The sequence below is a fragment of the Chiloscyllium punctatum genome, chromosome 4 (genome assembly GCF_047496795.1).
Source record: "Chiloscyllium punctatum isolate Juve2018m chromosome 4, sChiPun1.3, whole genome shotgun sequence".
Taxonomy (NCBI): Eukaryota; Metazoa; Chordata; class Chondrichthyes; order Orectolobiformes; family Hemiscylliidae; genus Chiloscyllium; species Chiloscyllium punctatum.
This window is the reverse complement of record NC_092742.1, coordinates 33328251-33355144: the sequence shown is the minus strand read 5'-3', so window position 1 is coordinate 33355144 and position 26894 is coordinate 33328251. Positions and strand designations below refer to the sequence as shown.

Sequence of the window (26894 nt, the reverse complement as noted above, 5' to 3'; positions counted from 1 at the left end):
CTTCTATAGACCCCCCTAATAGCTGTAGGGAGATCAAAGAACTCATAGGCCAGCAGATTTTGGAAAAGTGCAGACGTAGCAGGGTTGTTCTTATGGGTGACTTCAACTTTCCCAATATCAACTGGAATCTCCTTAGTACAGATGGTTTGGATGGAGCAGTTTTTGTCAGGTGCGTTCAGGAAGGTTTCCTTACTCAGTATTTAGACAGGCTGATGAAAGGAGAGGCTATTTTGGATTTGGTGCTTGGCAATGAGCCAGGACAGCTGTCAGATCTTGCAGTGGGAGAACACTTTGACAGTGACCACAACTGCCTCACATTTATCATAGCCATGGAGATGGAAAGGAGCAGTTACCAAGGGACAATATTTAATTGGGGCAAAGGAAATTATGACGCTATCAGACTGAAGATGGGAAGTACAGATTGGGAGCAATTGTTCCACAGAAAGGGCACAGACATGTGGAGACTGTTTAAGGAGCAGTTGCTGCAAGTGATGCATAAATTTGTTCCTCTAGAGAGGTAAGAAGGGGTAAGATTAAAGGAGCCTTGGATGATGAGAACAGAGGAGTCAAAAGGTAGAAGGCAGCTTACGTAAGGTGGAGGAAGAAAGCTCAGATTTAGATGATTACAGGCTTACAAGAAAGGAGCTCAGAAATGGACTGAGGAGAGCCAGGAGGGGGCACAAAAAAGGCTCGGCAGGAAGGATTTAGTAGATGGAACTCAAATCGTTGTATGCATACGTGAGAAATAAGAGAATGATCAGGGAGTAGCTCGGTCCAATCAGGGATATTGTAGGGAAGTTGTGCATGGAATCTGAGCAGATAGGGGAAGCCCTAAATGAGCTTTTTGCTTTGGTTTTCACTAAGGAAAGGAACCTTATTGTGAATGAGAACTTTGAGCAGGGAAACAGGCTTGAACAGATAGAGATTGAGGAAGCTGAGGTGCAGGAAGTTTTGGCAAACATTAAGATTGATAAGGTCCCAGGGCCAGACCAGATTTACCCTAGGTTTCTCCGCGAAGCGAGAAAGGAGGTTGCTAAGCCGCTGGCAAAGATCTTTGCTTCCTCATTCTCCATGGGAGTCGTCCTGGAGGATTGGAGGGAGGTGAACGTTGTTCTTCTTTTCAAGAAGGGGAATGGGGAAATCCCTGGCAATTACAGACCAGTCAGTCTTATGTCTGTGGTCAGCAAGGTTTTGGAAAGAATTCTGAGGGATAGGATTTATTACAATTTGGAAAAGCATAGTGTGATTAAAGGCAGTCAGCATGGACTTGAGAGGGGCAGGTCTTGCCCAATAAATCTTATGGTGTTCTTTGAGGTGGTGAGGTGACAGGTTGACGAAGCTCAAGCAGTGGATGTGGTGTACATTGACTTCAGCAAGGCATTTGATAAGGTTCCCCATGGTAGGCTCATTCATAAAGTCAGGAGGTATGGGTTACAGGGAGATTTGGCTGTCTGGATTCAGAATTGGTTGGCTGACAGAAGGCAGAGAGAGTGGTTTTAGTAGATGGAAAGTATTCTGCCTGGAGGTCAGTCCTGCAGGGCTCTGTTCTTGGGCCTCTACTCTTTACAGTTCTTATAAATAACTTAGATGAGGAGGTTGAGGGGTGGGTTAGTAAATTTGCCGGTGACACAAAGATTGGAGGTACCATCGATAGTGTCAAGGGCTATTGCAGGCTACAGCGCGACAGACAGGATGCAGAGCTGGGCTGAGAAATGGCAGATGGAGTTCAACCTGGATAAATGCGGAGTGAGGCATTTTGGAAGATCAAATTTGAATGCTGAATCTAGGATTAGAGACAGGTTTCCTGGCAGTGTGGAGGAACAGAGGGATCTGGGTGTTCAAGTGCATAGATCCCTCAAAGTTGCCACCCAAATGGATAGGATTTTTAAGAGAGCATATGGTGTTTTGGCTTTCATTACCAGGAGGATCAAGTTTAAGAGCAGTGAGATTTTGCTGCAGCTCTACAAGACTCTGGTGAGACGACACTTGGAATATTGTGTCTACTGTAGGAAAGATGTGGAGGATTTGGAGAGGATACAATGGAGATTTACCAGGATGCTGCCAGGACTGGAAGGCTTGTCTTGAGGAGAGGTTGACTAAGCTCAGATTTCTCTCTCTCTGAAGAGAAGGAGGAAAAGAGGTGACCTGATCGAGATGTATAGGGTAATGAGAAGCATGAATACAGTCGATAGCCAGAGACTTTTCCCAGGGCAGGATTGACTGCCATGAGGGATCAGTTTTAAGGTGTTGGGAGGAAGGTATAGAGGAGACACCAGAGTTGGGTTCTTTACACAGAGTTGTAAGTACATGGAATGCATTGCCAGCGGTGGTGGTGGAAGCAGTAGAGTCATTAGGGACATTTAAGTGATTGCTGGACATGCACATGGACAGCAGTGAATTGAGGGGTGCGGAGATTAGGTTATTTTATTTTAGATTAGGATTAATCCTCAGCACAACATCGTGGGCCATAGAGCCTGTACGGTGCTGTACTTTTCTATGTTCGAAGAGGAGCCAAGTGTGGAAATAGTGGATACGCTGGTAATGATTTGTCAAAAGGTCACCAGATTCAAAATTAGGAAATGTAACTTGTCTCCAACCTTTCTTGAATAGTCAACATAAGAAAAAGGAACAGGACATTCAGCTATGAGCCTGCTCTGCCATTGCAGAGTATGGTACCTGTTCCAAATGTGGCCTTAACCACTTTTAGAATTCAAATTGACTAAATTTTAGCCCCAGATTGGAAAGAGCTTTGATGCAAACCCAGGAAGATGCCAGTTCCTTGTCCAATTAACCTTTATGAGAGCAGTGAGTCAGTTAAAGCAAGGAATGATGCTAATCAGTCCCCATTCTCAGTGTTAATAGGCTGATAGGTTACTGGAAGCTTCAGTAGGCATATTGCAATTCCATTATGGCAAGCACACGGAGTGCATCCACTACCCTATCCACTATGAGCAATGCACAAGGCAGACAACTTTGTTGAGGTAAAAGATTGACGTAGATCTTAAAATTAGTGGAGTATTACTCGGCATCCTCATATTCACTTAACTTCTTTTCATCTACTCCCAACAAAATAACACTTGAACATACCGCTTGAATACTCGCAAATCAACTTATAACACTTACTGTAGAAAAATATTGTTAATTTGCTTCCGGATAAATGCTCTAAGTCCAAGAAACTTTCCATAAATTCTGTGTAAAACAGTCTTCAGGTAGTCGCGTTCTCGGGGGTCTTCACTGTTGAACAATTCCAAAAGCTGAAAATGACCAGAAATATAACTTCACCTTTCCCGTAAACCATTTGCCCAGTTTACAAGTTTTACTTAGTTTATTTGTAGTCACCAAACCTTCATTTCAACATTAGTTCAACTGTAATATAATGCAATCTTGCTTAGCTCCCAAGAAATGAGATTTCTGAGCAAGAGTAGAATTCTAACAATTTTGACCTAATCAAACATACAGGTCACAATAGGAACTAATCCCAATACATTTCTAATAGAATATTGCAGTGACTGAAAGATCACAATATTCTACTTAATTTTCAATTCAGTAGTCACCTCTTTAACACCTTTTACACACACACAAAAATGGCATTCTCTGTAATCAAACACTGCTGTTCAAATATTTCATAACTTTTACATTAATTACTTAGTTCAATATAATGAGATTCTGGGCAGTGGATTGACACTACTGGAGGGTGATCAGTAACAGCAGGAAATCTCGAAACCCAAAACATGACAGCATTTAAAGGCATGGAAATCTATTTTTGATGGAATAATCCACTTAACACCAGCCCCTGGAATGCAGGAATCTCTGATGTGGGATTAAAGCAAAACATATAAAAAAGGGACAAAGTAAAGAATAAAACTTATTCCATTGTCAGTATAGCTGCATAAATGTCCTCACTTAGAAATTAAGGCCTGCACAATTGTCTAGTGAATCTTCTACACTGAATAGTTTTCGTATGCAATGGCACATAAGTCAATGAACATTAGTCTCCGCTACACAATTACTCTATCATCAGTAAATTTGTAACTAATCTTATTCATCCCATTACAAATTAAAAGATCCACACAAATGTGAAGATGTTTCTTCTGGGATTTCTCTGCAAATTTATCAAATGACAATTAGATGGAAATGTAAACAAGACTTTTTGCAGGGACATGCAAGTTGTAATAAATTTTGAATCAAAATATCAAATTGGAACAGATTAGATACATTTAAGGAAAGCTTGCACAAAACTATTAGTGCAAAATCAATGACCCACAATTTCACAAAGCTTTAGAAGGGATATTAATAGCAAACCATTGGATATTGTTTGCTGGAAGTGTGTTGCAAAAGGATATTCAAAATATCATTTATACTCAAACTTAAATATATACACATTGCCAAAACAAACCGCTACTGTTCTATTGTTCCATGCCTTAACTTTATGAATAATTGATTGCTAGAAAGTACAGGTAATTTACAATTGCTTATCTAGTCAAAAAAAGTTCACACTCACCTGCAATACAAATTTCTGATCTACATATTTTTTGGCAATACTGGGTTGGAATTCTTGACTCTCCAAAAACCGAATGAAGAACTCATAAACAAGCTGAAATAGATAAGTTAAATTACAAAAGGGTAAAAAAAACTTATTCACTTCTAAACGCAAAAATACCAGAAAAAAAAATTAAGTTTGAAAGGGTCTGTTTTCAGCCATAATTTCTTGTTGATTTCACAAATTTCTCCCTACTCTCGCCAAAAGAATAGGTAAATTAAGTAGTGAAGGCATACATAAAAAGAAAAGCTCAGTGGTTTAGCAAAAAAATGCAGCACATTGAGAAAGTGGAATTAATAGTTATGATTCAAAGTTAGTAATCTGTACAATAGAGCTAAAAAAAAAAAATTCAGTTCTGATGCCTTATGAGCAATGGAGATGAGTGAGGAAACAGGAACTGAGACAGACTGTTGCTACAGCTTGGATTAATGTGAAATCAACCAGGTAAACCTTCTGTGTGTGTGACCAACCTCCTGCACCATTACACTACTCACACATTTGTGATGAACTTAGATGACTTAAAATCACCTTGTGCCATTCCTTCTAAAATAAAAATCTCATTGCTTCAAACAGCAACAATCTCTTGCACACTAAAATGGTTGCCATTTGACTTTTGCCAAGCTACAAAATTCTCCACGTATCTCAGCTATATATGCTAATCCAACTTCCTGTTTATTTTACAGTCCAAAAAGGAAACTAAATGGTTCCTTAAACATCACCACCCTTAAGGCAGACTACACACTGTGTTAAATGTATCACTTGTAAACATAACACACAATACAAAATAAAATCGCCCTCATACATTCCATTATGCAGAATTTAATCAGTTTGTCATTTTCCTCTCAAACCCTTAACTATTTCAATTGATTACTTTGAGCATGCCTACTTTTACATCAACTTTTTCAGCAAAACGAACAATTTTTACTGTGAATCGGTGAACCAATAGAGGTTCATCATAACAATTTTGCATAGTCTTAAATTTCTCCATAAAGCTGGTGGATTACAATCAGTATACATTAATGTTCAGCAACTAGGTCCGGCACTGACTTGAAAATGCTTTGGAGCCCATAACTAACAAACATCTCCATTTCCACTGTACAGTAGTACTTCCAATTTTGGTTAAATTTCTTAAAAATCTCTCTTTTGCTGATTTATTACCTGCAATAAGTCTGAACCTATCCCCAGTACACCAACATTAACTACTATTTTACTAATTCATTCGTGGCAAGAGTCATCATTAAACCAGCCAATTGTAATTCCCTAAACAGATCTTTTAATTGCTTTCCAAGTGTTACTTTATACTAATGACATCATCTAAAAAAAAATCAAGCACTTTAGCTACAACTTGATTCACAAGTCTTCGGAACGCATTTTTAAACTGGAATAGCATGACCTTGATGTTGAGTAACCATTTCGGTGTAACAAACATTGATATTTCTTTAGCTCTTGCTGTTAATATTACTTACCAGTTCACCTTCAACAGATCGATCTGAGAAAGGAATGAAACACTGCCAAATCTAATTGAGAAATATAGTATAGCTTTTTTGAAACTGGCTAGGTTCAATCAGTTGATATTCAAAAATGTATTTAATCTTCTTTCCCACCAAAGCTTTACCAATAAGAATGTCATTTTATTGGTATTGATTCTGATAAACCTATATCATGCCTCACTTACATTGTACATCTTGGTGTACCTGTACAGATTACCTTGAATTTCCTCAGTAATCTTACTAGGTCTAGGTACAAAAATACTAATATATAACTGCCCAATATTTCACTATTGTTAATCAGATTTTGGGAGGTTTACTTTGTGAACTATTTGCCTCTCCTATTTCACTCACTGACTTTGTCAATCTACACTACTTTTACCACTTGATACACTTGCTTTGTCTCATCTTCCTCTCCAGCATGTTTATGTGACAGATTCTTCTTTCTAGAATCCAGAGCACCTACGAGATAAGTCACTTTGTAAATCAGCCTAACTACTTCACAAATAGGTTTCACAAGGTTCATCTTGCAGTAGTAATTGCACTAATACTTGGTTTTCTTTTTACAGTGTTCCAGTTGCACCATGTTTGTCCATTTTTTTCATTTTTGCCTGTGAACTTAAACCTTGGAGATAGTGAGAACTGGAGATGCTGACGAGTCAAAGCTGATAAAGAATGGAACTGGTAAAAGCACAGCAGGTCAGGCAGCAGAGAAGGAGAGTTCATTAGCAAGGTTTGAGAAGATTTGTAGCTCAGGTTGAGGTTTTGGATTTAGGTTTGCTCGCTGAGCTGATAGGTTGATTTCCAGACGTTTCATTATCTTACGAGGTAACATCTTCAGTGGACTTTCAAAGCAATGCTGAAACTTCCTGCTTTCTATTTATATGTTTGGGTTTCTTTGGGTTGGTGATGTCATTTCATTTGATGTTCTTTCCTGTGGTGAAGTCACTTCCTGTTCCTTTTCTTAGGGGGTGGTAGATGGGGTCTAACTCTTTGTTGATAGAGTTCTGGTTGGAATGCCATGCTTCTAGGAATTCTCGTGCATGTCTTTGTTTGGCTTGTCCTAGGATGGATGTATTGTCCCAATCGAAGTGGTGTCCTTCCTCATCCGTATGAGGGGATACTACTGAGAGAGGGTCATGTCTTTTTGTGGCTAATTGGTGTTCATTTATCCTGGTGGCTAGTTTTCTGCCTTATTGTCCAATGTGTTGTTTGTTACAGTTCTTGCACGGTATTTTGTAAATGATGTTAGTTTTGCTCATTGTCTGTATAGGGTCTTTCAAGTTCATTAGCTGACTACTCAACTAGCTAGACTACTCAGACCCCTTGGCATCATGGAAGCCCACAAACCCACCAACACACTAAAACAGCAGCTAATGAACTTGAAAGACCCTATACAGGCAATGAGCAAAACTAGCGTCATTTACAAAATACTGTGCAAGGACTAACAAACAATACATTGGACAATAAGGCAGAAAACTAGCCACCAGGGTAAATGAACACCAACTAGCCACAAAAAGACATGACCCTCTCTCACTAGTATCCTCACATATGGATGAGGAAGGACACCACTTCGACTGGGACAATACATCCATCCTAGGACAAACCAAACAAAGACATGCACGAGAATTCCTAGAAGCATGGCATTCCAACCAGAACTCTATCAACAAACACAGTTAGACCCCATCTACCACCCCCTAAGAAAAGTGGCAGGAAATGACTTCACCACAGGAAATAATATCACCGAAGGAAATGACATCACTAACCCAAAGAAACCCAAACATATAAATAGAAAGCAGGAAGTTTCAGCATTGCTTTGCATAAAGTCCACTGAAGATGTTACCTAGTAAGATAATGAAATGTCTGGAAATCAACCTATCAGCTCAGCAAGCAAACCTATATCCAAAAGGGGAGTTGATGTTTCAGGTCAGAACCTTTCACCAGTCCTCAAATGTTGATTCCCCTTCTCCTCTGATGCTGACTGACCTGCTGTGCTTTTTCCAGCTCCACAACTTCTTAAACACTCCCATGCTACTTTACACACTGTCTCTCTGAAAACATGGGACATGTAATTCTCAATGTTTTGAGGATTTGTCTTTTTGCCTTATAAACAATGTTAAATTTTTTGCCATCTCTCATGATCATTTTGAACTATAGTCTCATGATCAGTTTTAATGGACCTCTTACCTCAGGACTATACATCAATTTAAATGGACTAAACCCAGTAGATTTAACTGGGGAGTCTTTTACAGCAAATTATGAAATCTAACCCTTTTTCCAATCCTCTAAGTATGCAAAACAATTACCCTTCATGATCGTTGAGTGTCAGAAGATTTCTCTCTGAAGCCACTATGTTCATGAATGCACTTCAACTGTTTTATAGCCAACTTGCAAATTAAGTTTAAGTTTCCCAACTGTCTGATATATTGTGCATTTTATAGAATTACATTACACCCAAATGGAGGCCTGACCTGGTAAAATTTCTGCTTACTGATGCATAGCTTTTTCAAATTCACATCTTGCCATAAAAACCTAATAACGCTACTCAATATCACATTATTAAATTTTACAGCACCAATATCAGTGGAACTGTCCATTGCTTATCTGGAAGACTGTAAAAATGTTCCCACTCTTTCATCAGATCTCCATTTCTAATACAATACCACTATCTTAGTCAGCCTCTGCTTCAGTGTGAGTTGACTGTGTCAATTTATCTCTGAATGAGCTATTTTAACATCTTTTTGTGGTAATGCTTTGATGTCTGGTAATGAAATTTACTCAGCCACTGTTGTATATGATCATGAGAACAACAAAATCCTGAACAGAGTCAATACACTGCAGATGTTGGAGGTCTGAAACCAACACAGTGCAAGAAACTCAGCAGTTTGTCAGCATCTGCAGCGAGAATCAGGGTTAAACAGAGTTTAGTTCTGAAAAGCCAAACTTGAAACATTAATGCTGCTTCTCTCTCCACAGATGCTGCCTGACCAGAAAAGTACCAGAAACTGGTTGCAGTAAAACTGCTCTATCTTTAACCTCACTTGGATTTTGAGATTATGGGCAAAGCTATAAATTTCACTTCAGCCAGTCAGTCACTTTTGTCCACAGGGAATTTTTTTTTAAAGCAACTCCTCCTTCCATTGTTCCGGGGAACAAGTCTCACTAATTGCATTTTGAGCAAGAGAACCAGGATATCACTTATCCTTTTTGCTTTCTTTGAATTCTCCAAGAAGAAATATGTCCTCTCCAGCAAAAACATCTTTAGCTTGTGCTCCTTAATAAAGCTACAGTTTAGTGGAATAATTTCAATGCACAGAAGGTCTCGTTCATTGACGAAGAAACCTTTTTCTCTAATTTTAGTCACCCCTGCTGCAATCACAGCAGTGTTTACCTCCAGTTTCATCATTGTAGTTAAGCTACAATTTGATCTGTGGTATTTTCCATGCGAGTTTCTGATCAACCTCACTCCTATGAATCCCAAAAGGTCCTGTGGGCTTTCCATGCTACTTCCAGAATTCTGAATGAAGGCATCCTATTTTCTTACAGTGGAGGTTTGATTTAAACCTTTGATATTTACCATCAAAAATTATCGGAGAACTTCATACTTGATATTTACTCCTAATACCCATACCCACCAGTCAAAAATACTTTTCTTTAAACCTTTCAAATTCAATTTGGGTTGCCTAGACTACTCCCTCAAATTTCTAACCTTCTTTCTGCATGGTTCAGAAATCAAACACACACCCAGAAGTTAAAAATTACACACCACCAGGTTATCGTCCAACAGGTTGAATTGGAAGCACACTAGCTTTCGGAGCACCACTCCTTCATCACCTGATGAAAGAGCGTGCTCCAAAAGCTAGTGTGTTTCTAATTAAACCTGTTGGACAATAACCTGGTGTTGTGTGATTTTTAACTTTGTATACCCCAGTCTAACACTGGCATCTCCAAATCACACACCCAGAATACCTCTTTTTAAAAATATGTTGCATAACCCTTAAAAAATCTCCTTCAACGGCGATGCATACTTTTTAAATGCTTGATCAGTCAACTTGCTTGGCATGGGTAATGTCCTGTTTTCCTCTGGCCACTTCAATTGTTCCACTATTTCCTCAAATGAAAAAGAATGCCTCCATGTTTTTAACCACCTCATTTTCAGTCTGAAACAAATTTAAACAATCTTTACTCAACTCTGAATTGTGACTAGGCTTTGTCAGCATATAAAATCTTTTCTTTCAATTGCTTTTTGTATCGTGATTCATTATCAAATATCTATTTTCCTTTTCTCTCTCCTAAATCTCTAGTTTGAGCCTCTTAAATTCTTTTTTTTGCACCTTTTCCTTTCTTTGAATTGCTCACTTTTATTCTCCTCTTTCTGAAGATCTTCAAGTTTATTCATTTCCAGCTCTTGCTTTTTCATTTCAATGTTCCTTCTCCTCTATCTTTTGCTGCTTCAATTCTCTTTGCAAGCTGCTCTAACCATAATTGAATCTTTGTTAACTCAAGTGACTGACTGTACACATCCTCCTTCCTGTATTTCCACCAGTCTAGATTATTTGCCAACATTTCACTCATTTTGCCTTCTTGGCACTGGAAGGCAATTCTATTTCTGATTTATATGCTCATTACATCTGTCTAGCTTTTGTTACTTCCTTTATATTTATCACGGATACCTTTTCCAGCAGGACGGTTTAAGCTATCTTCAATGCCATAAGAAACCTGGCATCTGTCCTTTTATCCATTACCAATTACCTATACTCAAAATCCAATTTGCACTTATTCAAATACCCAGCAGCAAGACTTCCAAACTATTTTTACAACTGAGCTGGGAACAGTTTACTGATAGACATGCCCCACGGTTTGACAAACTATGGAAAAACATACAAAACAAAATCTCAATTCGACCACTAAGATAATAATTTTGCCGGTCTGACTACTATGCAGGACAAAGGAAATTTATACCAGGTTGTGTCATTGACAGAAAATATTGGAACACATTTAACAGTGGCAGAGAAAAGCAAGGATTTCTAATCTAATACTTTTTAAAAAAATTTAAACTATACTCCTCCAAAAGACCCAAATACGCACAGAGTCATGATTAAGACAGATAGTTTAATACACATTACAGATGGACAAAGAATATATAGACAGGGTAAGGCAAAATACAAAGTCTAGTTTTCATGGGCAAATTAAAATCTTTTACACAGCTCCTCTCTATTTGCAGCACAGATAACACAATGCTACCAGTAAGGCAATGGACATTCTTCACTGATTGCTGATCTGCCAAACAAAGGTCTTTTGTTAGATTAACACAAAGAATTCTTTCTTGGGTTTTTGGTCAATTCCCTCACACTGGGAAAAGGGGAGAGATGCTTTCAGTTCATTGCCTTTGGTGGACTTCAGCTGCTCAACAGGACAGCTTCGCAGCAAAACTGCAGCTCGACCAATCTGACGGCCGTTGTTAGGCCATTGGTTCTTTCACGTAAACTCCTGAGCCACTCTGTCTCAAAGAAACAACCTCACTGCTTCAAAAAAATGATGCCTGCCATAGCTAAAAATGTGCACCGCTTGATTTTTCCAAGTTGCAAAACTCTCCTGCTTTCTCAGATATGCACAAGGCCAATTTCCATTTCAGGGTACTGTCCAAAATGGAAAGACAAATGTGATCTATTATAGTATTACAGATTACCAAAATGCTTTAATAAGTAAAGCATATTAACCAGCTATTTTACTTCTGAGTATGCAATGTTCACCTGTAAATGAGGCCAGGCTGCTTCAAGCACTGGTTCATCTTCTTCTGGATCAAACTCTGAAGATTCTGAAGGTGGAAGGGTCCTAAATATATTGAAAGAAACCTATAACAAGATAGAGTACAAAATTAAATGCTGAATTCTCTCCTTCCAACCCCATCCAATGCACTCTGATTAAGAGTTATGTACTGACAACATGCTGTGCAACTATTTCAATAAGTTCCTCAAAATTCCATGTAATACAGGTAAAATGAATGGTGCATTGAAAATCACAGCCAACAGAAAATCATGGAAAGAATTCATGAGACAGTTCAACTGTTGAGAATAAAGTACTTGTGGGAAACTCAGCGAATACCAAGTATAAACCCATATTTAGATATTCATTGTTTTTATGTCAGGATTTTCTGATCGAATACTTCAGATCAAATATATCTGAAGTACTCATAGCGCTTGGATTGAAGTGCTTAGGTAGACTGCATCCAGGTAAATGTATTAATGCATAAAATGGGTGTAACATTACATAGTGCACTGCCATTCTTCATCCTCAACAACAAGCAATTTTCATGCTGAACAGTACATGTCTCTCAAGAAAGAGAAAATATAAAAAGAAAATAAAGAAATGTAGATTATCTAAAGAAAATTTTGGATGGAAGTAAAACATGAACTAGAGATGCCTAGATGAAGACAAGATCAGTTTGGATGCTATCAACTGGATGCACTATATCAATCTTCCCAGGATTCTTTGGGAGTGTCTTTCAAACCCATGGCTTCTATCACCTAGAAAAACAGGTCAGCTGGTGCATAGACACAGCATCACTTTTAAGTGACACAATTACCCAACCTGGACATTTATTATAAGTTTTCACAAGCACAAAGCCAAAAATTCTTCAACCCAATCTGACAGCTTTGTGAAAGCACCCTGACCACGTGAACTGCAATGGTTCAATAAAGGGTTTTACCACCATCTTCTCAAATGCAGTTAGGAATGGCTTTTAGTGTTGGTCCTGCTGGTGATGCGAAAATTAAGTATAAATAATTTTCAAATATTGTAACCATCGAACAACATTCACCACTGCATGTGGAAATAATACTCAAGTGAAACAGTGCAGCTCACTTGGTCTTGGGATACAAATAGTGAAAAACTAGTATAACAGGATTGGAAATGCACAATGGTGTTGATCAAAATATGTGACACAGAAGACAACTTTTAGACTGCTTATTTAAGTGAAAGCTACACCAACACTAAAGGAATACTGGTAAATGGGACTAGATTAATTTACAATCTCTGGGCGACATTGACAAGTTGGACCAAGGGTCTGTTTTGGTGCTCTATAACCACGACTGAGTTCACTACTTCACTTCTAATGCATTCCAGAGGTTATCTCCTTAGCTTTGTACACACCAGCATTATACACTAGCTAGAATTTTGAAGACAATCAAACAGTTTCATATAAAATAAAAAATTAGCTTTTAGAACACAGTTAAAGATCCACTCCAAAAGACTTCAATCTATTACTGCAAATTTAAAATTACCTTCTCCAGAAATGTGTGTTGAGCAATTTAAAAAACATAATGTGTTCACTACAATTTGAATTAACATATAAAGCAATAGCAGCAAACATTTGTCATTTGATTTGTTTTCTCACTGTGTAGATCAAACCATGTAAATATTTAGCCAGACAAGTAGTGGGTGGGCTGCGACTCCTAATGTAAATAAACAAAGCAAATGTATCAATGCTCTAGAATTCTGTACCTGAGGTTTTTGATCTTTAAAGGTATACATGTACTTCAAATAGTTACAATCTTCTAGTTCACTGCTACTTTTTACTTACTAAAAAGTAAATTTATGCAGTTTAAGTAGTTAAAAAAAACTGTTGCTCAGACTGACAACTCAAAAAAGAACTTTGCATTTCTAAACCAGAGAATGACCTCAAACAGGAATTAAAAAGCATTCCAAAAAAAATTTCAAAAATTCTTAACCACTGTCTACGTAAAAGCACCACTAGTGTGGTACCAACATAAATGGACCATGACCAAATTGGTTCAAATCCCTATCTACATTCAATTAACTAATTTGGTTCAAACGTCTGGATTAGACAGAGTAAAGAAGAATCAAAATTCTTATTCCTATTGACATTCAATTGACTCCATTGAAAAATGTATATATGAAGACCAGGAGATCAACTGAAATGCCCGCCATGGAAGTGGATTCCCAACAGTTACTGTTTGGGTGTATTCCCGGAGAACCACCACTTAGGACAGGTTACGGGAGTTGCAGGCATTCGTGCAGTCATGTCAAAGCACTTTCAGGATAAGTAAAAAAAAATTAAGCACTCTATCCCCTCAGCAACATGTTATACAATACAGCAAAGTGGCAATTGACTAAAAACTTAAACTTATTTGTTTTTTCAACGTTGGAAAACATATGAAAGTATTTTACAGGCAGTTAAACCTGTCAAAATTTGTCACTGAGCCAAAGGAAACATTGGGGCAAGATACTAAAAGCTTAACCAAAAGAAGGTCTTACAAGAGGGGGAAAAAGGTGAGTGCAAAGAGTTATCCAGTGACAACGGCTTATATAATTGCAGGTATGGGCATCAGTGGTGTGACAAAGTCCTTGAGTTGGAGTTGGTAATAAAGAAGAACAGGAAGAGTTTCAATTTCATGGAAAAATCAGCAGTATTGAGGGAGAAAAGAATAGAAGGGGGATATAGTCATGCAGGATTTTGAACAAGAGAATTATAGTTAAAATTGAGACATTTGTGTATGTCAGTTTATGCCAGAGTGATAGGTCAGGAAACTCAGTCCATTTCAGGATAATGAGAGCAGAGTAATGAGTCCATTTATAAAAGGCAGTCGCATGAGTCCCACCTAAAAGAGCAATTAAATAACTGAGTCTGTCTGTAACAAAAGCACAGTTTAGAGTTCCAGAAGCAGGTATGTTGAACTGGAATGGAGATAAGTGACCTTATGGAGATGAAGTCTTTGCAGTGGAACAAGAGCTTCTGACAGAAGGTGGAGCTCAAGATCAGCTCCTGCCAAAGTTTAGTTGTAGAAAATTGCAGCTCGTACAGGACCATCAGATAAGCAAGCTGACAACACTAAGAAGTGGAGTCAAGAATACAGTTACAAGGTAGAGTTGGGTGCCATTGCACTAGTGGAACTGGGCAAAAATTTTACTGTCACTAACAAACAACTTAAGGATGAAAAATGAAGGACCAATGATAGGTTTTCAATACCCTATCAGTCAATGGTCACTTACTTTCCTCAATTTATTTTAACAATCAATCTATCCATATCCCCTATCTATGAGGTGTATGATGAAAGCTGTCTAATGCATTATTATTTTTAGAAGGTTATTTTTGATAAAGTTTAATTAAATAAATTTGGAGACGTGATCTAAATATATCAGTTCCAAGAAAGCATGTGACAGTAGTATAATACCTGAGAGAACACTTGCAGCATTAAATGGATAAAATATTGTTGGGGTGACAAATGGTGCAGTATTAAACACATTAAGGCAATTAATTTAGTTTCAACTTCAGAACAGAAGGTTCAAAGTTTTAGTTCAGAATTCAGGGGTGAAATCAAATCAGCTTAAGGGCACCATTCACCTCAGCAGAAATGGTTTATAATCTGCAGAGCTATGAGAATTTGGACAGAACTCTTCAAATTGCTGCAAGAAAAAGGCTTTGGACATCAGTTGAGAAGGGTTCATGGCAGCAGACTCAAAGAAATACAGTCAAATATAGAAAGAAATCCATTCCCCCCTTATGAATGATGAAACTCGCAAGTACAAAGTTCATTAAAGGTAGGTTAAAATGGTTAAAAATATTCCAAATGTGGATTTTTTTTTCCCCACAGGTATTGACTTTTGTTATTAACAACTTATTGGCATGGATAGGCTAATTCATGATTTCACTGATACTGAGGATTTACTGTAGTAAGAAAATGGTCTTAACAGTTCAAGGGAAAGAAACTGGTAAGTGTCAATTAACCAATGATTTAAAAAGCTGAGAAAGGAGAGTTATTTCTCTGGAATTCAGTCTGAAAAACAGTGCAATGGGGAACAGGTTGAAATTTTTGATTTGATGTTTTGCCAAGATCTTTGTAAATAACTTTGATATAAATGTACATCAGATAGAATGAAAAACGTTTATTTACAAAAATAAAGTTATGTTCTGATATTTATGTAAATTACTTTATAAATCCTTGATAGAGAAATCCAGTTGCAAGATTTTTTTTGGGGGGGGAGGCGGGAGGGCAGTGAGGGGTGGCCAGGGGGAGCAGTGGGATTAACTAGATTTCTTCAAAAAGCAGTGCAGACTCAGCAGGCTGAATGGCTTCTTCAGTGCTCCATTACTCTAAGAAGATGCTGGGGGCGGGAACGTCATCTCGCTAAAGGTAGCAAATTAGTAAACCTCTTGTGCACCACATACATTCAAGTTTGTGCTCCTTAGATTTAAGGGAGCCAAAACAGTGGGTAGAAGATGAATTTAAGGGTTTTACTGGAGTTGAAGGTATCAAACACGGAAGTAATGGAGAAATTGAATTGATTTGACAGTTGTAGATGTATTGTAGCAAATGGAGAGCCAAAAACCAGTTAGACAATTTAAAACTCTCAACTTTAAGAAACTATGTAGAAAAACATCCCATTGCTCATCCCAGGTAATAAAGGTAAAGAGTATACCAAGGTAAAAGGTAAGATCTGGAGGGCTAACCAAAAACTTGGTTAAAGAAATCTTATAAGGATGACCTCCAAGGAAGGAGAAGCATCAGATAGATCAGGAAGGGTATTTCAGAGTAGGTCCTTTATGGCGGGTGTCATGCCAATAATGGTAAGGAAAAGAGAGGACAAGATGCAGGAGAGGTTAAACTCAAAAGAAAACAGATAGGTCATGAGGGTTTGTAGGGCAAGCATTTACCATTTTAACTACTTCAGGGTATGTCTGTTCTGTCAAGATTCCTCGACCTACTGCAACATAGTCCACCAGTTCACTAAGGGTAGAGCGCTTGTACTCCTTCATTTTAAGATCTGATAATGAATCCATGAAGTCAAATACAACGCAGCACTGATGCAATTTCTTCTGGAAGAGCAGTGCCTTTTCAGTCGTGGAAACGTCTGGAAGAGGGGTGAGAAACAAACTAAATTTAGAATGAGTGGTTATTAGCAATTTGCCCAGTTGAGCGCACTAATATCTTCATTTTTGAACAATTTGAATTTCAAAACAATTTTTATTAGTGCAAGCATGTTAGCATCCTAATCAAACAAATCAGAAAAGAAATTCAGTAAGATAATTCTAGGGTGGTATACCAGTTAGTTCAGTCAAATACTGAGTATCTGAACCTTGTACCTACAGAGCAAAAAAAATAAGTCTATGAACATCCAGCTTACTTCCACTGTTCAAAATTAATATGCTCTCTTCAGTCTCCCTTCCCCACCAAAAGGTGGGCTTAAATTCTATGTTAAAATTCACAAGCTTTACTCAAAACATTTAACAGTGGGACTACAAGTAACATTCTAAAGTAATGTTTCCTAAAAACCAGTTCCGTGTGATATTCTATTAACTGCTTTATCCTCCGCCATACAATAGGCAAAGTCTTTTCCCTGGGGTCACGGAGTCCAGAACTAGAGGGCATAGGTTTAGGGTGAGGGGGGAAAGATATAAAGGAGACCTAGGGAGCAACTTTTTCCACACAGAGGGTGGTGTGGGTGGAAGTGGTGGAGGCTGGCACAATTACAACATTTAAGAGGCATTTGGATGGGTATATGAATAGGAAGGGTTTGGAGGGATATGGGCCAAGTGCTGGCAGGTGGGACTAGATTGGGTTGGGATATCTGGTCGGCATGGACAGGTTGGACCGAAGGGTCAGTTTCCATGCTGTACATCTCTATGACTCTGACTCTCTAAATGGAACTCTAAAACAAAATGTATACAGATGTTATTTCAAAGTTCATCCATAAGAGGGCAAACATGACAACATAAAATGATGATTAGCAATGCCTCTTAAGTTAGGTGTTGTCAAATCCAAGTTGTTTTGAATCTAAAAGAAAATGACAAGCAACCCAATATGGCCTCTGCCACTGACCAGAACAATTCTTGTATTTTGATTTCTTTACCTTCTATATTATTTCATTCAGCTTCAATACTTTGATTTCAATGAAATACCATAGCACACAAGTTTTTTTTAATTCACTACACAACCGGAACTGGAGAAAATTCCCCACTAATCAACTTAAAATTTTCTCTCTCCAAGTCATATTAGCATCTGTGGATCATACATTTACCAATGTCTAGAGCTAAACATACTTACTTTTGATTTCCCAGGGCAGGCAGCACCCAGGCTACTACCTGCTCATGTTCTCGGTTGATAGCATTGAAGAATTCCACCTGGGCCACAATGTAGCAGCTCTCTGGGCTGCTACCCCAGTGAATTGAGAAGTGGACAAGGAGTGACAAGTGGGCTTATTTCACAACTGTAATGCTCAAACATTGTAGTACCTTATGCTACACTTGGTTTTAAATAGTAAGCCTTACAATGCTTAACGATACTTATGAAATACTAATATATTAGTTAAAATTATTTGTTGACCCTTCCAATTATTTTAAAACCAAATTCAGCCTGGATATAACAAGTCCTAGTGGTTTTGACATAGGGTCAGGAGTACTCTTGCTCCTGCCAGCTCTGTATACAAAATTGAAGTTGTTGATTGCAGCCTTCAATAGTTTCTCGAAGGTCACATGCAGGTTTTTCAGTACTGGCGTATTTCACAGCAATCCAATATTGTGGAGGGCTTCAAATAGATGCTAACTTAGCATATTGCAATAAATCTAGTAAGACTTATTACCCATTTTATGCATTGACCTTGGATGCCTACATTAATATGATGGGTGTTGTAATGAAATGAAATTGCAAGTGGCATTTCTTGCCATGTAGCACCATTCCAGTCAAAGCTCTAAACCATAAATGCAGACATTTTGAAAGTGAGATTATCACCGCTAAACAAGAGGATTTGGGTAGCAGAGCCCAAATTTACTATATCTGTGAATTATTAAACATTGATACTCATTATTCCAAACATATAGCAAAACAGAAAAGCAGTGAAATATAAAATTCTACACAAATTGCACTGCTATCTAACACAAGTCTCCACAATTATCTGCTGCTTGAAAGATTACCCCACTGTGCACTTGACCAACAATCAGATCCATTTCCCCCACCCCCCATCATCTTTTTAAACTCGGAGTACAGACCCAGATTCTTCAACTGCTCATCATATAAGCCCTTCATCCCAGGATTATTCTTGGAAACTTCCTGTGAGCTGCCTCAGAGTCTAGAACATCCTCCCTTAGACTGGGTACATAATCATTATTGCAAACCATTCTTTTCACCATACATCCTATAAGATGCAACCAATAGCAACAAATGTTTACAATTAAATGATATGTATTGTACACAAACTTCAGTAACATTTCTGAACCTTTAATTACATGCAATGAAAACTACAACTTAATCCCATGTTGTTCTAAAATCAGTGAGTGCCTGTTGTTATCATACAAAGAACACTAAAAGCTTTTTTAAACAGCTGAGGTAAAACACCCAACCTTCCCTTGTTAGTCAAAGTTAATAACTAGTTACTTAATCTGTGAGCATTAATGAGGATTATATATGGTTTTACGTTCATTATATAAAAGAGGGGGCTGGAATAAAAATGGCTAAGCTACAGTATTAGAGAATATTCACAATGTAATCACTGATCTTGACAGAGTTCATGGATTTCAGCCAAAACATTGGCAAAACATAAATCAGGACTTTTACACTTCCCTGCTATCATTGAAGAAATATCATTTGGCAAGACAAATAGCAAGCTGAAAAAATTACAGCAGACAGAATTTATCATGGAAGGGAATTTGAAGTCATTCCTTCACACAAGAAATAAAATTTGGCATATTAGTAAAAGCGATCAGTTGTTGTGGGAGAGCAATGGGATTTAAAAACAAAAATCAAATTGCTGGAAAAACTCAGGTTTGGCAGCATTTATGGAGAGAAAACAGTTTATATTTCAGGTCCAGTGACTTTCCTTCAGAACGGTTCTGAAAGTGCATAATAAAATATGGCAGAGTCAGCTCAGCTCTGTCAAGAGGAAGTCATGCCTGACAAATCTGTTTGAATTTTTTGAGGTAATGAGCAAGTTAGACAAAGGACAGCTATTGGTCATGATCTATTTGGATTCCTAGAAGGTCTTTGACAAGGTGCTGCATGAGAGGCTTCTAAAATAAGAGCGCACAGCATTAGGGGCAAGGAACTGGAATGGACAGAGGACTGGGCTTCTTGCAGACAGCCAGAGATAAAAGGGATCTTTTTTCAGGATTGCACCTAATGACCAGTGGAGTTCCACTGGGATCAGTGTTGAGACCACAGCTATTTACGTTACACATTAACGATCTGGATGACGGAACTGAGGGCACTGTTGCTAAGTTCGTAGGAGACACTAAGATAGGAGGAGGGACAGGTAACGTTGAGGAGGAGGAGGCGCTGCAGAAGGCCTTAGGCATGCTGGATGAGTGGGTAAAGAACTGGCAGATGTCATACAAGTGTGGCAAAGTGAGAGATTATACATTTTGGCAAGATGATGTGTAGACTATTTTCTAAATGGGGAAAGATTTCATAAATCTCAAGTGCAAAGGGACTTGGGAGTCCTAGTTCAGAACTTTCTTACAGCTAACATGCAGGTTCAGTTGGTGCTGAGGAAGGCAGAGGCAATGTGCATGCATTTCAAGACAGCTAGAAAATAAGAGCAGAGATGTACGGCTGAGGCTGCAGAAGGTTTGGGTCAGACTGTATTTGGAATATTGTGAGCAGTACTGGGCCCCAGTCTAAGGGAGGATTGTTCTAGACTCAGAGGCAGCTCACAGGAAATTTCCAAGAATAATCCTGGGATGAAGGGCTTATATGATGAGAGGTTGAAGAATCTGGTCTGTACTCAGTTTAAAAAGATGATGGGGGGGAAATGGATCTCATTGAAGCTGAGAATACGGAGAGATCTGGGTGGAGTGGACATGGAGAAAATATACTTTTACTAGAAGACGACAGTAGGACCCAGGGTGAAGGGATGACCCATTAGAACTGCATTGAGGAGGAATTTCTTCAGCGGAGATAAAACGGAGATAAATCGATTCTTGCTTAGAAAGGGTTACAGGGAGAAGGCAGAAGACAGAAGAATGGCGTTGAGAAACGTATCAGCTATGATTGAATGGCAGACCAACCTGATGGGCTGAATGGCGTATTTCTGCTACTCTACCTTATGGTATTGTGAGATACTAATTTGCCTACTTTTCCCACACATCAGTGCTGAAGAGTTGCTGGCCAAGAATGCTAGAGTACAAAAAAAAAGAGAAAATTCCTCAAATAAAAACATTGCTCCATAAAGAAACAAACTGCTCGGTGATCATTAAATTTCTGCATCATCTTAACAACCCAAGTTTGATCTAGGTTCTATATTGCGAATTAACTCCAGCCTTACATGTGAATATGGAAGAGCTCATTCAGCCCCTCAAACCTTCTGGCATTTAATTTGACAGTAGTACTCTGCTAACTAGCCACTGAATTTCTAAACTAGAGAGTGAAGAGAAAAGCTGGTTCACTTCTATTGAAGTGCAAATGTATAAATGGTAGGTGACAACTGAAAAAACTAGACTCTAATTAAATGGCCTGCCATGACAAAACAGTCAAGAATCATAGTTGAAGGTACTGTATCGTAAACAGATGTGGATTGCAGAGGAAGAAAACAAACTGGGAAGGAAATTGAAGCAAGGTTAAAATTTCTTCAGAAATATGAGTGTAACTCAATTTCTATATTCAACTGTGCCATTGACATTCAAATTATGCATAGTTACGCAAAAATTCTGATATGTAATTTGAACATTAAATCATAATTAGTTCTGCTCTGAATGGAAGATAAAAATTAAACATTGAGTTTATCAATAAACTCAGTTTTACTGATTTCAATGTAGAAAAAAGTTGAAGAAACAGCTGCCAAACAAGTAATTACTGAGCACAGTACAGCCATACTTCATTGCATATGACGACTCATTCACAGCTTACAACTACAGCTGCTTAGTTTATCTACAAGAGACTTTTCTCAGAGGTAATTATGTCCAGTTAACACATCTTTCTACTCTGTAGATTGGATGGAGGCTAACCAAACAAGTGATTTAACTGAAAGAAACCCAAAATTTTATCAGAAATCAAATCCACTTCAAATGTTTTATTTCAGGCTGTAGAATCAGAAACCTGTTTAAAGCTGCATATGTTTGAAATGGTTCATGTATTTAAATTCTCAAATTTACATAAGAATACACAGAGACCTACCAAAATAATATAGCAGAGCCAACAAACATTCTGACAAACTCCAATGAATCTGCCCATGACTATTACACTGTACTTCTCACAACTTAGAGAAATCAATGCATTTTGACATTTTCCATACTTAAAATCATATCCTCTTCAAAATAAAAGTAACTTGCCAGCAAAAGCAGAAGGTAAAAAATTAAGCACTTCTAAAAGTGATTATACAATGGATTTTTTCTGCACAGTGAAAGTGCAAGTGATTGATGTACCAGCACAGGAATGTACTAGAATATCGCTAACTGTGGACATGTCTGATCACAACCTGTCATTACCACAGTAAATTACCATGAGCCACTTAAGGGACTCATTTTATAATTGAATGGTTTACTTCGGAACAGCAGCTGGTAGGAAGAAAATGTTTGAAGATTAATTGTGCAAGCTTCCACCTTGTTTGTTTGGTTAATGGATTTGAAAAAATAGGTTATTTAAACTTATAGGAAGATGAAATGAAAAGTCATAATCAAATTGTGATTAAAATAGGATAAGCATTTCTTTATTCACTCAAAAACTAAAGAACTTGTTCAGTAATAAGCAGAATCAAGCCACGTAATTTTACATTCAATTGTTGACAGTCATCATCCCATTCAGTTTCACTCAAATTTGATTCAGGGTTTTATAAAACAGCAAATGGAAAGTGCCAACCCAAACTACCCATGTGATTTCTTCTGCGTTTTTAATGTTCTCTGCTCCAATCTCAGACTCCACACCAGCACCAAGCAGAATGAGGCAATTTTGCAATTACCCAAAACAAACAGGATGTCAAACCAGAAAACAAAAGTACAAATTCCTGCAACGATGAAAACTAAAACACAAGATATTGCAAATGTGCAGCATTTCATTCAATATCTGTATTGCTAACCTATGACAATCTAACCATCTAGCTGAACCTTTCACTTTTGTTGTAATCCTACTTTGTACTAGATGAAAATGGCAATGAGTTAACGAATTACATTTTTAGGCAAAAGTGAGGACTGCAGATGCTGGAGATCAGAGCCGAGATTAGAGTGGTGCTGGAAAAGCACAGCAGGTCAGGCAGCATCCAAGGAGCAGGAAAGTCAACGTTTTGGGCAAAAGCCCTTCATCAGGAATGAAGGAGTGGTGCTTTTCCAGCACCACTCTAATCTAGATTCTAATTACATTTTTACTTTAGTACATACTAGCAGTGCAACTATAATTTGGCTTAACTTCTGCACTGACCATCACCCCTATCCAATATGGCCTATAAGTGACTCCAACTCTAGATAATGTGGATGACTAAGGTGTTCTCAGGACAACATGAGACAGACAAGTAACATTGATTTTAGATAGATCACCTACATCAAAACAACAAATTAAGAAAAAAATTGCAATGTACTTCCAGATAGGATAGTGGAAGCATAAACTGTAATAGTTTGTGAAAGGGTGGATGCTGTGGTTGGAACAGATTCTTAACAGATTGCCTTCTAGAAGGCAAACAGCCTTCCATCAGGTACACAGCATCTGATCAAGTGAAGCATATTTAATAGCACCAAAAATTGCTAAATTACAAGAACTCAAAATAGAGCATTACATTGCTGCATCAAACTTGGAAATATATAAGCCTTGACTTGGAAAAAAATTTTGAAAAAAAAAACAATTGATACAAATTTCTACTTCACATGGTCCTCACCAGTCAAGCAAATCTTTCCAGGATAGTTCTGGTCAGAGTGAACACTGCACAAGCCATTTGTGGAAACAAAATCCCTCCTTCACATTTAGAACTGACTCAATTATAAAACCACAAGACATAGGAGGAAAAAAATTAGTCCACTTGGCCCATCAAGTCTGCTCCACATACAATCATGGCTGACAATTATGTTCTGAAGAGTCACTGGACTCAAAACATTAACTCTGCTTTCTTTGCACAGATGCTGCCAGACTTGCCAGGATTTTCCAGCGATTTGTTTTTGTTTCAGATTTCCACCATCTGCAGTTCTTAGCTTTATTATACTCCATTATGCAATGTGGTACTACTATTATTGGCAATGGAACAGCTTGTGTAAACTGGGCATTAATGAGAAGCTGAGTGCAGCAACAGAATCCATAATATCATGGTCTGACATATCCCAAACTCTACCATTACTATCTAGCCAGGTGATCAACACAGATTCATTGAATGGTTTAGCAGAGTATGCTATGTGAATATCTCAATGAGATGCCAACCTGGTGAATTTGCAACAAAACTTTATGCTGAACAGTAAAAGAGCTTGTTGTGGACAGACCAACAAGGCCGTTAAGCCCCTTGAAACTGCTCCATTCTATATCATGGCTGATCTTATTGTAATCTCTAATCCATATTCCCAAGTTACCCATGAACCTATTACCCCTTGCTCAATAAGAATCACTCACTGCCTTAAAAACATTCATAGGCTGTGGTGCCACGACCTTTTCGGGAACAGAGTTCCAAAGTTTCACGAGTGTCAGGGATGAATAAAAAAGTTGGTCAATCTGTTTTAAATGGGAGACCCCTGATTTTTAAACAGTAATCCCTAGCTCTAGATTCTCCAGTAAGAGGAAACATCCCTTCTGCATTTACCTTGTCATAGCCCCTTAGGATCTTGTAGGTTTAAAGTGAGTTGCTTCTTGCTCTTCTAAAATTCAGCAGATCTAAGCCTAGCTTGTCAAATCTTCCTTCACAAGATGCCCTCTTCAACTTTTTGTTTGGTCATTCAGACAAATTGCAAGTATAGAGACTGAACACTTCCATACATCTTTAATGCTTTAATAGACTAAAGACACAAGGCCAACACAGGTAATTACATAATGATACTGAATGCTTGCAACAAGCTTGTAATGTTTAAATTGACTAAAGCACGTCTGATAATTCAAAGTCTGCCTCAAGGTTATTTTTTTAAAAATTCTTGTATTACTGAACCAGCATTAGTTTCTGTACACTAAAAAAAAACTTTACAGCGGTTATGTTTTACACAACGTTCACATGATTTTATATAATGAATATCAATGAAAATGTAGAAACAGATGAGGAGTTTGAATTTTCCAACGACAAATCCACCCACAAGACCAAGACTAATTTCCAGCACTCCCGAGTGTTTTTTCATGATCACATGAATATTTTGGTTGCTTAATGTTAAGGAACAAACATCAAGGTAAAAATGACCCCAAGCTTCCAGCAGTTTGCTATTTCATTGCAGCATGCTATTTTCCAGCCAATATTTCTGCTTCGGGTCTGTTGCCGTGCTCTAGTGAGGCTCAGGACAAACTGGGAAAAAAAACAACAAAACATCTGTGGAGGAGAAAAAGCAAATTTACTGTTTGAGTCCAATGACCATTCTTCAGAAGAGATTTTAGCAAGGAAAAATTTGGTACATCAGTTCTGGAGGAGGGTCACTGGACCTGAAACGTTAATTCTGCTTTAATTCCACAGATTTGCCAGAGTTTTTCCAGCAATTTCTGAAATTGTTTCTCGAAGAATTTTCCACATGGGGACCCTGTAAGCCTTTAGGATTTTATATCCAGTTCAACAATTTTAGAACCTGAACACCTTCTTCAATATACTTTACTCACCCTACACTGTCATGATAAGGGCTGCTTTCAGCACAGCCAACCTATTTTCATCTACTTATGAACCCTATTATCAGCTTTTCCTTCTCCCTGGAAAATGGGGCAGCATGGTGGCTCAGTGGTTAGCACTGCTGCCTCATAGCATCAGAGACCCGGGTTCAATTCCCACCTCGGGCAACCGTCTGTGTGGAGTTTGCACATTCTCCCTGTGTCTGTGTGGGTTTCCTCCGGGTGCTCCGGTTTCCTCCCACAATCCAAAGATGTGCAGGTCAGGTGAATTGGCCATGCTAAATTGCCTGTAGTGTTAGGTGCATTAGTCAGGGGTAAATATAAGGTAGGGGAATGGGTCTGGGTGGGTTACTCTTCGGAGGGTCGGTGTGGACTTGTTGGGCCGAAGGGAATTGTAGGGAATCTAATCTAAAAATTATCCACTGTCTCCCTAACCAGCATTCTTGTTCTATCTGGGCTCCATCTCCGTCATTCCTTTCCTCATGACCAATGCCTTAAGCATAACTTTCCTAGCTGCTATCAGTTCTGAAGAATCATCACTGGACTCAAAACATTAAATCCTGGTTTACAGTTGAGAATTTAACTACACAGAATGGGACAAAATCTTGCAAATTAATCCTTTCTTCCACGTGATAAAAATCTCGATTCTTGACAAGTTACATATCTATGCAGTACAGCATTCTTCTGAAGTTTCTAATTTTAGTTCTAACTTTCTATAATTGATAATGGAACATCAGATACAAAAAGCTTAGCGTTCACTTGGTTACCACTTAGTGCATAAGCTTTAGCCTAAACATTCAAGCCCTCTACTGCTATGGTTGCAGTGAGTGCTATGAGGGGGTAGGCTACAGCAAGGTGTCGCAGTATAGCTGTCACTGGATCAACAAGCTAGAGAATACATATTCATATACCCCGAAGCCAGTTGGTAAAATGGCAAGAGACTGCTATCACATCAAACAAAGTCAATTCACCAGAAATGTCATACTTGACTGTCCTTTCATTCTCATTAGATCTGCACAACTGATGACGATCACTGTCAGAGATCATTACACATCCTGAGAATGCATCAACTGACCAGAAGCTGCTTCAGCAGCAAATCCAGTATCTGCAACTTGTGCCTTTGAGAAAGGCAAAGTCAGATGCACAGGAACAGTA

The 26894-nt window shown here is 38.2% G+C and overlaps 1 protein-coding gene across 1 annotated transcript in view; it reads right to left on the bottom strand.

Annotated features, from left to right (window-relative positions):
• The window catches only part of LOC140476171 (serine/threonine-protein phosphatase 2A 56 kDa regulatory subunit epsilon isoform), an 86805-nt gene that overhangs the window by 25392 nt on the left and 34519 nt on the right, over positions 1-26894 (bottom strand). The window contains exons 2-5 of the mRNA XM_072568340.1: positions 16703-16899; positions 11781-11882; positions 4502-4594; positions 3124-3254 (exon numbers count right to left, since the gene is read on the bottom strand). Coding sequence (XP_072424441.1) covers positions 3124-3254; positions 4502-4594; positions 11781-11882; positions 16703-16899 — 523 coding nt within the window. The remainder of the gene's footprint in view (positions 1-3123; positions 3255-4501; positions 4595-11780; positions 11883-16702; positions 16900-26894) is intronic.